The sequence below is a fragment of the Lissotriton helveticus genome, chromosome 10, assembly GCF_964261635.1.
Source record: "Lissotriton helveticus chromosome 10, aLisHel1.1, whole genome shotgun sequence".
NCBI classification, from domain to species: domain Eukaryota; kingdom Metazoa; phylum Chordata; class Amphibia; order Caudata; family Salamandridae; genus Lissotriton; species Lissotriton helveticus.
In genome coordinates, this window is record NC_136071.1 from 7,333,057 (window position 1) to 7,347,563 (window position 14,507).

The window sequence follows — 14,507 nt, forward strand, 5'->3', positions numbered from 1 at the left end:
CATGCACACACCACTCTGCCCTTGTAACACACGGTCGCTACGTCTCACATGTTTTTACCTTTGATACTTGCACAAGTGCCACCTTTGCCTACGTAACGCTTGTTTTTGTGCCTGAGTGTCTAGCACTTATTGCAGTACTATACCTCAAATTATACTTTGTTTTCTCTTATAACTGCACACTTGTCACCTTTTCCTCTTGTGCACTTTTGACTACCTCATGTATTTTTGTCTGCTCACAATTTTTACTACCTCATGTATTTTGTTTGCTCACAATTGTCACTATTACCTTATGTAACGTAACGTATGCTTTTGTAATCTGTTCTTTTGTAATGTTTCTCATAATGTTTAATTTCTGTTCCTATTGTGAAGCCTCTGACACCTTCGGGTAAAGTCCGCGCTATATAAGAATGTATAAATAAATACATCTCCACTGCACCAGCGATGCCCCGCAATAGGCCACTGATGTCAGCGTCTCTTTAACAAATATATGAGAAGCTCTTGTCTGCAATGTTCTTTCCCTGGTATAAAGTGCTCCAGCACCCTTAACCTTTGACCCAGCTGAGGAACCTCGTGCCTGGCCCGCGTGCTGCTGAGACTTTAAAGATGGCCGCCGCGCTCGGCCTCTCTTCCGGGTTCAGCATCGACTGAGAAAGAGGACTGGGAGCAGCCCTTTCACAGATCAGCCAATCAGCAGCTGACTCCTCGCGCCGGCACGCCTTCCAGGCGCTGCACCAATCGCACCTGAAGAGCCTCCTTCCGGCAGCGAATCGCACGGAGCGAGTGAACAGACCGGAGCCCGCCCATTGGAGGCTGTCTTTGGAGCCGTCCAATCCCGTGCGCGCAGGCCGCTGTGCTTTGGGACCGTGCCCCCGGCTCCAGTCCACGCTCCTCACCGCTCGGATCATCATGTCTCTGGCGGGCCTGCGGCTGTGCGAGGCGGCGCCCCCCGGCGGGGCGCGGCCGCCCTGGGCCCCGGCGCAGCTGGGGCTCCCCGACACCTTCCGCCTCACCTCCTTCTCGGAGCTGAAGGGCTGAGGCTGCAAGGTCCCGCAGGAGACGCTGCTCGGCCTCCTGGCGGGACTCACGCAGCCGGCGCCGCCCGAGGAGGTGCCCGGGGGCGGGGGCTTCCCGGCTCCCACGCTGGGTGAGTGAGCAACGGCGGGGGGCGCTGAGCGAGGGCTGTGCGGCCGCTGATTGGGCAGACGGGGTCACGTGACAGGTGCTCCAAGGGCCGTTGTGACGTCAAGCGGGCGCTGTCCGAGGTAGGGGTCGAGCAGCGCTCGGATTGGCCGCCGGGGGTCACGTGACCGCACGTTCTCCTGAGTCTGACCCCTGCGGAGCACGTGTGTGCGTCATGGCGTGCTCATGACGTCACGCCGGAGTGGGCTGGCGCCCTCATGACGTCACGGCAGGCTGAGTTTTCCTCTTTCCCCATGGTGGCCTGGCTTCCACCACAGACTTGACAATATGTTGGTTGGGCAAAGGGGGGGGCTTCAATTTTAGATTTTTTACTGTAATGATTTTAAATAATTGAACGGTCAACAATGAATCACTTGCATGTCTTGTTTTAGCTGCAGAGAGCCCCCCCCTCTCTCCACGCTGTCTTGGTGTGGCTGTTTCTGCAGTCACCCCTGTGCACCCTTCACCCCCCTGGGGGGGCTCTGCAGGAGCACAGACCCCTCATTCCTATCCACCCCTGAGGCTTCTTCTCCCACCTGTGGAGCTCCCTCCTCTGTCTGAGAGGGGTGGGGTGCAGCCCTGGCTGCTTGTCAATCAATCAGCAGTTGTAAAGCGCTCCACTCACCCCTGAGGGTCTCAAGGCGCTGGTGACTGACCAGTCACTCGGCCGAATAGTCAGAGCTCCTTTTCAGGTCTCAGACAGCGGAGCTTGGCTAAAGACACCTTGAGGACATTCATAAAGCTGACCTAGGAATACGTCCCACCCGCTGCTGACCTGTGGCTTGTAACACACGTGTGTGCTTTATTTGCCTTAGGCTGTCCAGCTTCAGTTTGTACCCTTGGTGGCCCTACCATGTTTACTGTATTCTTCCACAAACTCGCATTCTGTAAGCGGGCCTTTAAATCTTGTTCTTATCTCGTCACATTTGCTGTGCATTTAAAGTCACTGGTACAACATCGGGTGTTGTCTGTAATGGCAGTGTATGTAATGTAATGCCATGCATACTCTACCGTACGCCACTCCACTGCAATCTACTCGACAACACACAACTGCACTCTACACCACTCCATTCTAGGCTGCACCAATGTACTGTGCACATCTCCGATCTACGCCACACTGCAATCTACTCGACAACACTCAACTGCACTCTACACCATTACCATTGTGCTCTATGCCAATGCATTTTACTCTGTAACACTCAACTCTATGCCCTGCACTCTACAACAATCCACTGTATGCCACTCTAAGCTGCATTCTATGCCACACACCACCTCTGAACCACTTTATGCAACTGCACTGTACCTTGCACCTCTCCACTCGACACCACTTCAATCTAGGCCGCACCAATGTACTGTGCACATCTCCGATCTACGCCACACTGCAATCTACTCGACAACACTCAACTGCACTCTACACCATTACCATTGTGCTCTATGCCAATGCATTTTACTCTGTAACACTCAACTCTATGCCCTGCACTCTACAACAATCCACTGTATGCCACTCTAAGCTGCATTCTATGCCACACACCACCTCTGAACCACTTTATGCAACTGCACTGTACCTTGCACCTCTCCACTCGACACCACTTCAATCTAGGCCGCACCAATGTACTGTGCACATCTCCGATCTACGCCACACTGCAATCTACTCGACAACACTCAACTGCACTCTACACCATTACCATTGTGCTCTATGCCAATGCATTTTACTCTGTAACACTCAACTCTATGCCCTGCACTCTACAACAATCCACTGTATGCCACTCTAAGCTGCATTCTATGCCACACACCACCTCTGAACCACTTTATGCAACTGCACTGTACCTTGCACCTCTCCACTCTACACCACTCCATTCTAGGCCGCACCAATGTACTGTGCACATCTCCGATCTACGCCACACTGCAATCTACTCGACAACACTCAACTGCACTCTACACCATTACCATTGCGCTCTATGCCAATGCATTTTACTCTGTAACACTCAACTCTATGCCCTGCACTCTACAACAATCCACTGTATGCCACTCTAATCTGCATTCTATGCCACACACCACCTCTGAACCACTTTATGCAACTGCACTGTACCTTGCACCTCTCCACTCTACACCACTCCATTCTAGGCCGCACCAATGTACTGTGCACATCTCCGATCTACGCCACACTGCAATCTACTCGACAACACTCAACTGCACTCTACACCATTACCATTGTGCTCTATGCCAATGCATTTTACTCTGTAACACTCAACTCTATGCCCTGCACTCTACAACAATCCACTGTATGCCACTCTAAGCTGCATTCTATGCCACACACCACCTCTGAACCACTTTATGCAACTGCACTGTACCTTGCACCTCTCCACTCGACACCACTTCAATCTAGGCCGCACCAATGTACTGTGCACATCTCCGATCTACGCCACACTGCAATCTACTCGACAACACTCAACTGCACTCTACACCATTACCATTGCGCTCTATGCCAATGCATTTTACTCTGTAACACTCAACTCTATGCCCTGCACTCTACAACAATCCACTGTATGCCACTCTAATCTAAGCTGCATTCTATGCCACACACCACCTCTGAACCACTTTATGCAACTGCACTGTACCTTGCACCTCTCCACTCGACACCACTTCAATCTACTTTACGCTGCTACACTCTTATAGTAGCTTGTTTGGAGGCTACTATAAGCTCCTTGGATTTGAGGACAATATCTGAGGTTGTGGATAGAGTTGTGTAATCTGGGAGTAGGGAACATAGATTAATTTAAACAGGATCTGACCAACGTGTATTTGTGCCTTGTGGGTGTCAGCATGTCCCTTTATAGCCCATGCTGTTTGCATGGGTACACAGGACGCCTATTATGACTGTAGGAGATATTCCAAACCCCCCTTCTGGGAGTCCATTTAGTGCTCGCTTGGGTCGTTAGGTGTTAGTGTGTGCTGGTCTGGTATTCTGGGGGCAACACGACTTCTTGGGGATAATGTATCCAGGTGCTTCTGAATGATCAGGTATAGCGTATTCTTGTAATAAGAAGAGATCTTTTCTAGCTCTGCTTTGATTTTTGTCTGGGTGTTTGTCGATAGTGAAGAGGTGGGTGTGAGCGGGAGAGGGGAGATGGTGATTGGTTTTGCCTGGGGTTTTTGGACTTGTTCAAGATTGGCGAGTAGTCATGAGAGCGGGACGTTGGGCCGTCTGTGGCCTCTCAATGTATCAGGGATTGACATCCGATTTGTGTAGGGAAGAGGAGTGATTGACATGCATGTATACATTCTATGAGGATCTGATATTTGGGGTTCAAGGTCCCTGGGTCCTCAGTATGTTGCATCAGGTGTGGGTTTAGGGGGCTGTGGCTAAGTGAGATCATATATAGTCTGAAGGGTGGCCACTTGTCCCGCTTCTTGCAGGATTGCACCGGTTTGGGATGTTTGTCCCTGGTCTACCTGCTTCAGGATGCCCAATGCCTCGCTCTCTGCCTCTTGCTATGGACGATGATGAAAACACTCACCAGGAGCACATGAAGCGAACCAGGACAGCAGTCCCTTGCACCGGACAAGCTGTGCAGAGGGGTGGGGGGAGTTAAAACAGCACCCAAGGTTACTTGCACAACAGGTTAAAACATGATTGTCTCAGCTTAATAAGAAACGTGAACGTTGACATTAGCCCACACAAAGTAATTAATTAGCCAGATGAGTTAATGGCTAGCCCATCTCTGAACCTTCTTTGAAACTGAAATACATTTCAAAGACAAAGAAAACACAGCGCTGTAATTTAGCAAGTTTTGCAATTCACTCTGTGGTCTGTTGGCAAGTTGTATTGTTGGCGCAGTGTTTTTGTTGCTTCTGGAACCAGCTTCGTAGATTCTGTTCATAAATACCATAAAGGGACAAGCTTGGCCAAGTGTCATAATGCTATTATGTGAGTGTAAAGTGTGCTTGATCTCCATTCTCGCATTTCAGTTCTTACAATGATCTGATCAATGAAATCGATATCTGATATGACTTTAGTCAAGGGATTTAGTCAGAGAAAAGATGAAAAACACAGGATAATCTTTTTGAAAAAATATTTATTTATATTGCTCAAAAATTCATAGGGTACATATCAACAATTTACGTTGATTGCGATGAATTATCAAACTCCTTGTTCATTTGTAAGCATCACAATCAACGTAAATTGTTGATATGTACCCTATGAATTTTTTAGCAATATAAATAAGAAATATTTTTTCAAAAAGATTATCCTGTGTTGTTCATCTTTTCTCTGACTATATCACTTGACTAAAGTCATATCAGATATCGATTTGATTGATCAGATTATTGTAAGATCTGAAATGCAAGTCTGAATCTGAAAATTATCTAGACTAATAAATTCCCTTGCTGGCACCTTAAACTGTTAGTATCTGCCAAAGCCCGCAAGGGTGTATTGGGTTTTCCCACCCCCCCTTTCTTTTGATCTCCATCTGGCACATTAGTTTTGGAGTTTTACTGGTCAACTTGCATTGGAGTCCTGCGCAGTGCTTGTATCTTGAATTGGGTGCGATTTTGTCAACAAATGTGTGCTCTGTCGTATTCTTGTGTGTGTATGACACGGAGTATAGTCTCCTGGCACTGCTTCGAAGGGATGCAAGGTCAGTTTATAATGAGAGCCAGTTTGAATCCTTGGGCCTAGATTACTTATCGAAGGGTAGCAGTGCATGAATATTGAGTTCAGACTCCTTGCTAAGGTGGAGGAGGGCTTGGCAGTGGTTTCTAGATGGTGCTGTGATGGACTCTCAAGGGGAGGGTGCATGCCGTAAGCATTAGTGGTCTCATCCCGAGAGTGCTTGAGTGGGGCAGAGTATTCTTGGTGCGAAGCTCTCCCAAGTGTGGGAGGACATTTTCCTCCAGCAAGGAATTTTCATACCACTTGGGCTGACTGTTGGGGGCGCGTTACCCGGCTGTGAATGTGGGTTTGAGGAAGGATGAGCTTTTCTTGAAATTCAGCATCTTTCCTTCAAAGATAATCATACAGGATTAGATCAGAAAATTACGTTTTGATGCCACCATGATGGGGGGGGTCGATTTGGCAGAAAGCGTGGTATGCCCGTGTGGACGGCTTGCCTTACATGGGCCTGTGATGCCACCACCTTTATCTGTGGTTCTCGCCCACCGCCCGTGAGGGAGGAGCCCCTTGGCAGCAGTGATGATACTGCAGCATGTAAGGTTTCATTTGTGATGCCCCCATGGTGTCCTGTCTGTTTTAGCAGTAAGCGTGGCCTGCCCATGTGGCAGACCCCTCTGACCTGTAGCAGAGGCATCACCACGCCCATGGGTGGGTCTCCATCAGGGCTTCTTGTGCTCTTAATGTTTAAGGTCTAGTGCAGAGGACTCCCTTGACCGTGGTCCTGGCACAGAGTGACTCATTGTTGAGTCACCTTCGCCTCACACAGAACCACCTCTCCTTCAGAAAACAACTAAAAACTTGGTTATTTGATAAGTAACGAACATCCCCTCTCCCAAGCGCCTTGAGACCCTCTGGGTGAGTAGCGCGCTATATAAATCTTAACTTGAACTTGATTGTTGTCCCCTTCTTCTGCAGGTATCGGCATGGACTCCTGTGTCATTCCTCTGCGGCATGGCGGCCTGTCCCTTGTGCAGACCACCGATTTCTTCTACCCTTCGGTTGAGGACCCTTACATGCAGGTACTGTGGAGACAGTGCTGGAGCAAGGGTGGGTGGTAGAAGGGGGTCTGTGCCTGTCTAATACCCCTTCTTCTCCCTGTTAGGGTCGCATTGCCTGTGCCAATGTGCTGAGCGACCTGTATGCCATGGGCATCACGGAGTGCGACAACATGCTGATGCTGCTCAGTGTCAGCCAGAAGATGAGCGAAGAGGTGAGGTGAAGCACAGCGACACTTGGGGGATAGGGGAGACAGAACTAGGAGGAAAGGGGGGCCCCTGGCCGGAGGCATATGGTGTGCCCTTTTAACAACCCCTTCTGGAGGCGCAGCGGGGAGAACAGATGGAGAGTCTCTGTAGGGCATACACTCCTGCACCTGTTTGTCTCTTCATTTATATGGTGAAGCCTTCGGTCTGGTTTCTTTAATCCTATGGCCTGGCTTGTGGCTGAGCATTTCCTTGGTTCTGTGGTTTGGTGTGGGGTGGTGGTGGTGGGAGGGGGAGCAGGGGGGGGTTCGGTGGTCCCTCAGGATGGTCTTAAGCCACTTGCCATCTCAAGTGTATTCTAGTTCTGGTCATTGGATTTCTCACTCTTCTAGGAGAGGGATAAGATCATGCCGCTGATGGTGAAGGGCTTCCGTGATGCTGCTGAGGAGGGCGGGACCTCGGTCACTGGTGGACAGACGGTGTACAACCCCTGGATCATCATTGGAGGCGTCGCTACCGTTGTGTGTCAGCCAAGCGAGTTCATCATGTGAGTGAACTTCTAGCAGGGCCATCCTCGTGCCCTTGTTTGCACTAATGGTGGCCCCTGTGTCCTGGCATGTGGGTTTTATTTCTTTTTGGGGGGGGTTGTAGTATCTAGTGCCATCACTTGTGCTGGTGTTTCACATGTTGGCGGGGGGCTCATGCCCCGTTTGCACTGTATGCCAACATACTCTGTACCTACCTTCATACATTCAACCAGAGAATGTCTTTTGACAAAAACAACTCTTATGGGTGTTATCAATTACAAGCGCCCCATACAACGCTTTCACTTGAATGTCGGACACGCCCCTCTCCTTCCTTTAGATGAGCCCAGTTTAAAGAAAGGGGCGTGGCCGCTATTAAAGTCAAACCACCGCATGGGCACTTTTACCAAAACAAGCATTGAAAATGCAATAGGTCTCGCAGCATTAGAGTTAGTGCTTTTAGAAATGTTTATGGCTTTTTTTTTTTTTGTAAATCTTTAGCATTTTTGTTTCCTGTAGCCAATGCTAAAGAATTTCAAAAAAAAAAAGCCATAAACATTTCTAAAAGCTCTGAAATGCAGTCTGAAATGCTGGATATATATTCAGTACAGATACACTATATTGTTAATGAAGACATAGGATATAATATGTTGTACTGTATACACACAATTAGATGGGAACGTGCTGTGTGTGTCAGCGATTGAAAGAGACTGCACTCAGAGTTGCTGTGCGCATCAGCGAAAAGATTGCAGAGTAGAAACGCAATACTTGTACTAAAGTGTTGTGCGATTGTACTGTAGGCACGCAATTTAAAATCCAGCTAAACGCGTCAGCAGAGTTGCTGTGCGCATCAGCGAGTGAACTGTAAACTAGACACGCAGTTTTAAAATCAAGATGTGCGTATCAGCGAAAAGATTGCAGGGTAGACGACCAAATACTTGTACAAAAGTGCTCTGCGTGTCAGCGAAAGAACGTAAAAGTCTGCACTGGGCACTGCTGTGCGAGTCTGCAAGAAAGCATGGAGCTGCTGTGCGCATCAGTGAGTAAACTGTAAAGTAGGCACGCAATTTAAAATCCAACTGTGCGCGTCAGCGCCGCGGAGTTGCTGTGTGCATCAGCGAGTGAACTGTAACTTATACACACAATTTTAAAATCAAGCTGTGCGTATCAGCGAAAGGATTGCAGGGTAGACATGCAAATACTTGCACAAATGTGCTGTGCGTGCCAGCGAATGAGCATTAAAGTGCACACAGCGTCGCTGTGCGCGTGAGCGATAGAGCATGGAGCTGCTGTGTACATAAAATGGACACAAAGCTGGTGTGCACGTTAGTATTGGCACAAAGCTGTTGTACACGCTGTTGTCCGTCTGTAAAGGCTGCTGGGTGTGTCAGCCAAGGAGAATGAAGCTGGTTTGCGCGTCAAGGTTTCTAGGTGCGCAATCAAAGAGCAACGTCGGGTCAATGCGTTGCACGTTGCGTTCCAATGACGAATTTCTGGAATGCCACAGTTATATGGAGAAGTCCTAAAGTTCACAGAGGAAAGCACAGTGCCAGCACGAGGACGGGCAGTCACGAGCAGGTAGTTAAAGAAATAACATGGAACCACCCGGACAGCGGTAAAGTTAACAAGTGAAAGCGGGATGTAAGTAGGGGGGAGGAGAAGTCTGGGCAGGCAGGATGACTCAGGGGAGGGGGCGGAGCGGGGCAGAGCGGCATGTGGGTGTGAAGAAGCCGGGCCTTTGAAGTGAAGCTAAGCTTCACTTCAAAGGTGTCGGAGGAATGCGGGCGGCTGTGCACACGCTTTTAAGCTCAATGCACATGCGCATTGAGCTTAAAAGTCACGGGCACTGCAAGGAATCGCCACGATTCCTTGCAAGTTAGATAAAGAGTCGATGAGCCCCCATAGTCTCGCAAGCTCGATGCGCATGCGCATCGACAGGCGAGACCTAAAAAAGCATCCGTTTGTCAACTTAACAAACGTATGCTTTGTTTTGGGGGGTAAAAGCGCCCCATACCACGTTTTTACTTTAGTGTCGGCCACGCCCCTTTCTTTAGACTCTGCTCATCTAAAAGTGGCTGGCCGACATTAACGTGAAAGCGCAGCATGGGGTGCGTTCTAAAAATTGCGTTTGCAATGCAATAGGTCTCACAGAGCGAGAGTTAAAGCTATTGGCATTGTAATTTGCAATTCCAATTGCTCAGCCTCTCGTAAATGCGAGACCTATTGCATTGCAAGTGCCTGTTGTCCTGCAAGGTATGAAAAATCTAACTTATTTGCAAACACTAGAATTTCTTGTCAGGAGATCCCAAGTTCAGTGAGAAACCACTGCTTGTGTTCAAGAGGATCTAATCTTGGAGATGGATTGGCTAAAGCATATGTTGAGCCCCCATGACCAACCGTCCAACAGATTTTTTTCTCCCATCTTAGGTCACTATAAGTGTAATAATTGCATAGCTTGCTGTATCAAAAGCTTCAATATAAATGGTTTTCAGTCCATTGCGAAACGTTTCTCTAATTGCAACACCACCAAATCATGTTCTATATATTAAGTAATATCCAGTTTGAGATATCACTTAGAGGCATCTCTCAGTAAGAAGTGCCTCCTTAACATTGCTTCCAAGTGAATCCCTCGTTGGCACTTTTACCTACTTTACTGTTACCAAAGCTCGCTAGGGAATGTTGGGTCGCTCTTTTGTGTATTATCATTTGCGCAGGTGGCATTCTGTATCACTGCGTGTGTGTGTGTGGGGGGGGGGATACTCCTGCGATCACTTGCACTGGTGGTGTGCGTGCCCTTGCACATGTGGGTGGGACTCCTTTCATTGTGTGCACTGGTGGTGTCCAATGCCCGATGCGTGTGAGCACGGGGGCTGATGCCAGTTTGTGCCATTGTATGCGTTGCTGATATACTGCATTGCTGCACACAGTGAGGGAAAGGACCTCATGTTATAACTTTCATCAGGCTTGTCTTGTCCTTGCGTACACGGGTAGGGGGTTATACCCTTGCTTTCACCAGTGGCACTGCACGCACACGATGAGGCATTTAGTTACTGTACACCTGTGGTGGGAGGAGTTTTGTGGTGGCTGTGTCTCTGTGGGGTGTCAGTAAGTCGCTGCCTCTGAAGGATAAGTAAGGAGATGCTTCCTTTTCTCTACAGGCCTGAAAACGCAGTCCCCGGAGATGTGCTGGTGCTGACCAAGCCTCTCGGTACGCAGGTGGCAGTCAACGCCCATCAGTGGTTGGACAATGTGAGTATTTAAGTGAGTGAAATCTAGCCCCGCGTCCTGTTGTCACCGCGAGGGAGCAGGTAGCTGGAGAGCGTGATCTTTGGAGGGTAAACTGTCCTCAACCCTGGAGTGAGACCTGTACCCCCATGAAACCTACCGACCCAGCAGTCTGCGACACTGCCCGCCCTTCTGCAGCCTCCCCAGGGCTCTTCAGTGGAACTGTGTTCTGGATGCTGGTGTGGTAAATCCGGCCTGTATGACTAGAGTTTGGGTAGCAAAATTGACAAACTGAAACCAGGCCCTGTTGAGGAATGTGGGAGTTGCCTTTTGGCCTTGTACGTTGTAACCACAATATTAGAATTAAAATATTGGACATCCTGGCTAAATAACATTTTAACAGCAGTGAATGCCTCTAGAGGCTGCTAATATACCTATCTCCCCCCCCCCCCCAAGCTCTCAGAGGCTTTCTAGCATCCTTGTGTTGGTAGTGCAGGGCGACCCCAGTGATGAGGGATCACTGTGTGGGGGAGGTTTGTATACTAAATAAAACCATCCATGGACCGTTCACAACACACGGGTGGACTAGGCACCTCCCACTTCTCTGTAGGTGCAGTACTGGCTCCTGTTTAGGATTCACAGGTGGGAGCACATACTAAGGGCCTCGGTGCCCTTCCTTTCACCGAAGGCTACTTCAGTGGTGGCATTAGTGCGCTGCCACCAGCCCTTGGAGTGCCGTGCCATCACGTAGAAACCGGCCTCTTGGATCCCAGCATCCTTGGAGCCTCCAGCGCTCCGCCCCCGAAGGTCATTGGTCCTACTGGGCTGACCCCTGTCCGAGAGGTTGATGGCACTGGGTGGAGCGCCCACTGACCCCACACCTCTCTTCCGTCAGGAGAATAGTTGTGGTTGGTGTGTGACACTGAGAGTCCTGTCTAGGGACAGGCATATGGTGATGACACTGAGGCGCAGACTGGCATTCTTTCCGGCCGTCCTGCTCACATTAGTCATGCACATTTCTTTTGCCTAATAACAGTTCCTGTTTTCTGCTTCTTCAGCCTGAGCGGTGGAACAAGATCAAGCTGGTGGTCTCTGAGGAGGAAGTGGAGCTGGCCTACCAGGAAGCCATGCACAGCATGGCCACTCTGAACCGCACTGGTAAGCGAATCGAGAGCTGCCACAGCTTGAGATGACTCCTCCTTCAAGCGCTGGTGTGTTAGCTTTGATGTGTGCGTGGATGCTCGTTTGTCCTCATTTGTGTTCTTTTCGCTGTGTATATATTCTGCATTTGGTCTGGCGTTTGTGGGTCTGTCTGCGGCGCTATGCAAGAAGCAAACCTGTTGGACTTCTCTATATAGTAAAAAATGTGAGTGATAAAAGGCCCTTTACTTTTTGCTAGATTTAATGCTGACTCTGAACACTAGGTTGCTGGAGTGCCAGTTTTACCGTAGCCTCTTATGCAAATGAGACCCAAATTGTGGTGTCTCTGACAGACGGGGAAAATAGCCCTGGAGTGGCTTTCAGTGCTTGTATTAGAAAGGTGAGCGAATGGATGGACATAAATTACTTGAAGCTGAATGCCTCAAAGACCGAGGTTATCATCTTTGGCAACAAACCCTCCCTCTGGACTCCGGACTGGTGGCCGCCAGAGCTGGACGCACTGCCCACACACTCAACCAAGGTAAAGAACCCAGGTATTATAATCGATAGTGAACTTAAATCCAAAGAACAAATTAGCAAAATAACATATGCGTCCTTCTGCTCCATAAGGTTGATTAATAAGATCAAAAAATATATACCGGCTGAACTTTTAAAAGCAGGGACCTTTGCAATGGTCTTTACACGGATTGACTATTGTAACAGTCTTTATCTCACTCTTGCAGCAGGTCTTGTTAACAGACTTCAGATTTTACAGAATGCGGCAGCTCGCCTCATTTTTAAAATTCCAAAAAACGAATCGGCAAGAGAAGCCGTCGGAAGACGGCATTGGCTGCCAGTCAGACAAAGATGTAAATTCAAGGCCCTCTGCTTGGCTTTTAAATCCTTGCACGGGCTGGGGCCAGACCAATTTAAGAACAAATTGAACTGGTATACGCCAGCAAGAACTCTACGATCAGCTCTGGCAAAGAATATGATGGTGCCACCATCTAAGAAGGCTACATGGGGAGGTGAAAGTTTCTTTAGGACAACATCAGTGCTCTGGAATCAATTGCCATTTGCCCTAAAAACAGCACCTTTGTGGTTTAGTTTCAGAAAGGGCCTAAAAACCTGGTTATTTACCCAAGCTGGATAAAAGCTTTAGTTCTCGTCTCTAGCAGTAACTCCACCTCCGCCTCGCTTGTCACAGTTTTCTATAGCGCCAAGACTCTATCGTGCACTAGCTGCGCTCTACAAGTTTTATTTACATTACAATGTCTGACCTGGCCCATAAAGTAGATGTACAGTTGGCTAATACCTGATTAGCATATTTAAATGACCTATAGGTTAGTGAATGGTACAAAGTGCACCCAGGGCCTGGAAGTTCAATGTGACTAGTGACTTGGCGCTGCTGCTGCGCCACCAGTAAAGTAACCAGTGAAAACGTGACTCTGGACCGGTCGCTGCGGTCTAGCTTTGCTGTGCCAAACTGCAAATTCAGCCTGGAAATGATACCTAGTGCCAGAGCTAAACCTTCTTTTTTTAAGTACTGGTAAGTTGCCCCAAATCCCCGGAGGCCGGATGTCTGGTGTTTAAAAACGTTGGTCATGTTATGCATGTCCTGGCAGCGAAAAATCTCCAACGCTGTTTTTTCGTTGCGGCAAGTCTTGCCCTCCTATAGAAAAGCGCTGGGTTACCTTAAAACACCTTCTAATGTGTACCTTTTGCTTGGGAATAGCCAGACTCTTGATTCAGGGACTCTAATGAATACGAATTTAAAATCCAATCTAATGGTAAAGTTGAGGTTTTTTTTGTTGTTTTTTTAAATTACAGCATTTTCCTACATAAAGCCTCTAGTAGCCCTTTCTGAGGTCCTTCCCAACTGTCACCTGGTGGCCTACTGGAACATATAAATTACTCCCAGGAAAGGGAACAAAACGACCTTGGCTGGGCGGGTGTATGACCTTCTAACAGGATGGCCCAGGGCAACGTGGCCACCAACCCTACAACTTCAGTGGGATTGCCCCTGTCCGAGGCAGATGTACCCATACTTGGGCCTGCCCCAAGCATTCTTTAAGTAGCCAGAGCAACACCTCGCCCAGCGGGGGAAGCACCTGCCCCCAGACTAGTTTCGCAAGGCCCAGTTCCGCATTTCCTTACACACTTCATGGGTGTGCCCAGAGCTCTGACTAAGGAAAGAAAGATCTGCCCTGTTGGATTGTGAGAGTCAGGCCATTGTGGGATTGTTCAGGGCCAAACACCAGGAAATGTCATCGTGGGTAGGTTTGCCCATGGGAACCATTTACCTATTGGTTGGGGAGTCTTCCCTCCACCAACAAGCTAGTGCCAGGCATACGTGGCGCAGCTGGATACAGTCTTCAGAACACTGATGGACCTGTGGAAAACAGAACAAGGACTGCACCTGCTGAGCCAAAGGACTGGAACTCCGAAGAAGGATTTAGCCTGCTGTTTACCCGTGGAGAGCGACTGCCAGGCAAGACCTGCTCCCACTTGAACCCAGAAAAGAAGAGTGGACGCCAAGGGCTAGTGGGCTTGCCTGCTCTTGAG

General features: G+C 48.9%; 1 protein-coding gene across 1 annotated transcript in view; it reads left to right on the top strand.

Annotated features, from left to right (window-relative positions):
- The first annotated feature begins 789 nt into the window (after positions 1–789).
- Positions 790–14,507, top strand: part of LOC144785737 (selenide, water dikinase 2-like) — a 33,850-nt gene continuing 20,132 nt past the window's right edge. The window contains exons 1-6 of the mRNA XM_078664526.1: positions 790–1,144; positions 6,767–6,870; positions 6,954–7,061; positions 7,446–7,600; positions 10,736–10,826; positions 11,861–11,960. Coding sequence (XP_078520652.1) covers positions 6,775–6,870; positions 6,954–7,061; positions 7,446–7,600; positions 10,736–10,826; positions 11,861–11,960 — 550 coding nt within the window. The 5' untranslated portion in view covers positions 790–1,144; positions 6,767–6,774. The remainder of the gene's footprint in view (positions 1,145–6,766; positions 6,871–6,953; positions 7,062–7,445; positions 7,601–10,735; positions 10,827–11,860; positions 11,961–14,507) is intronic.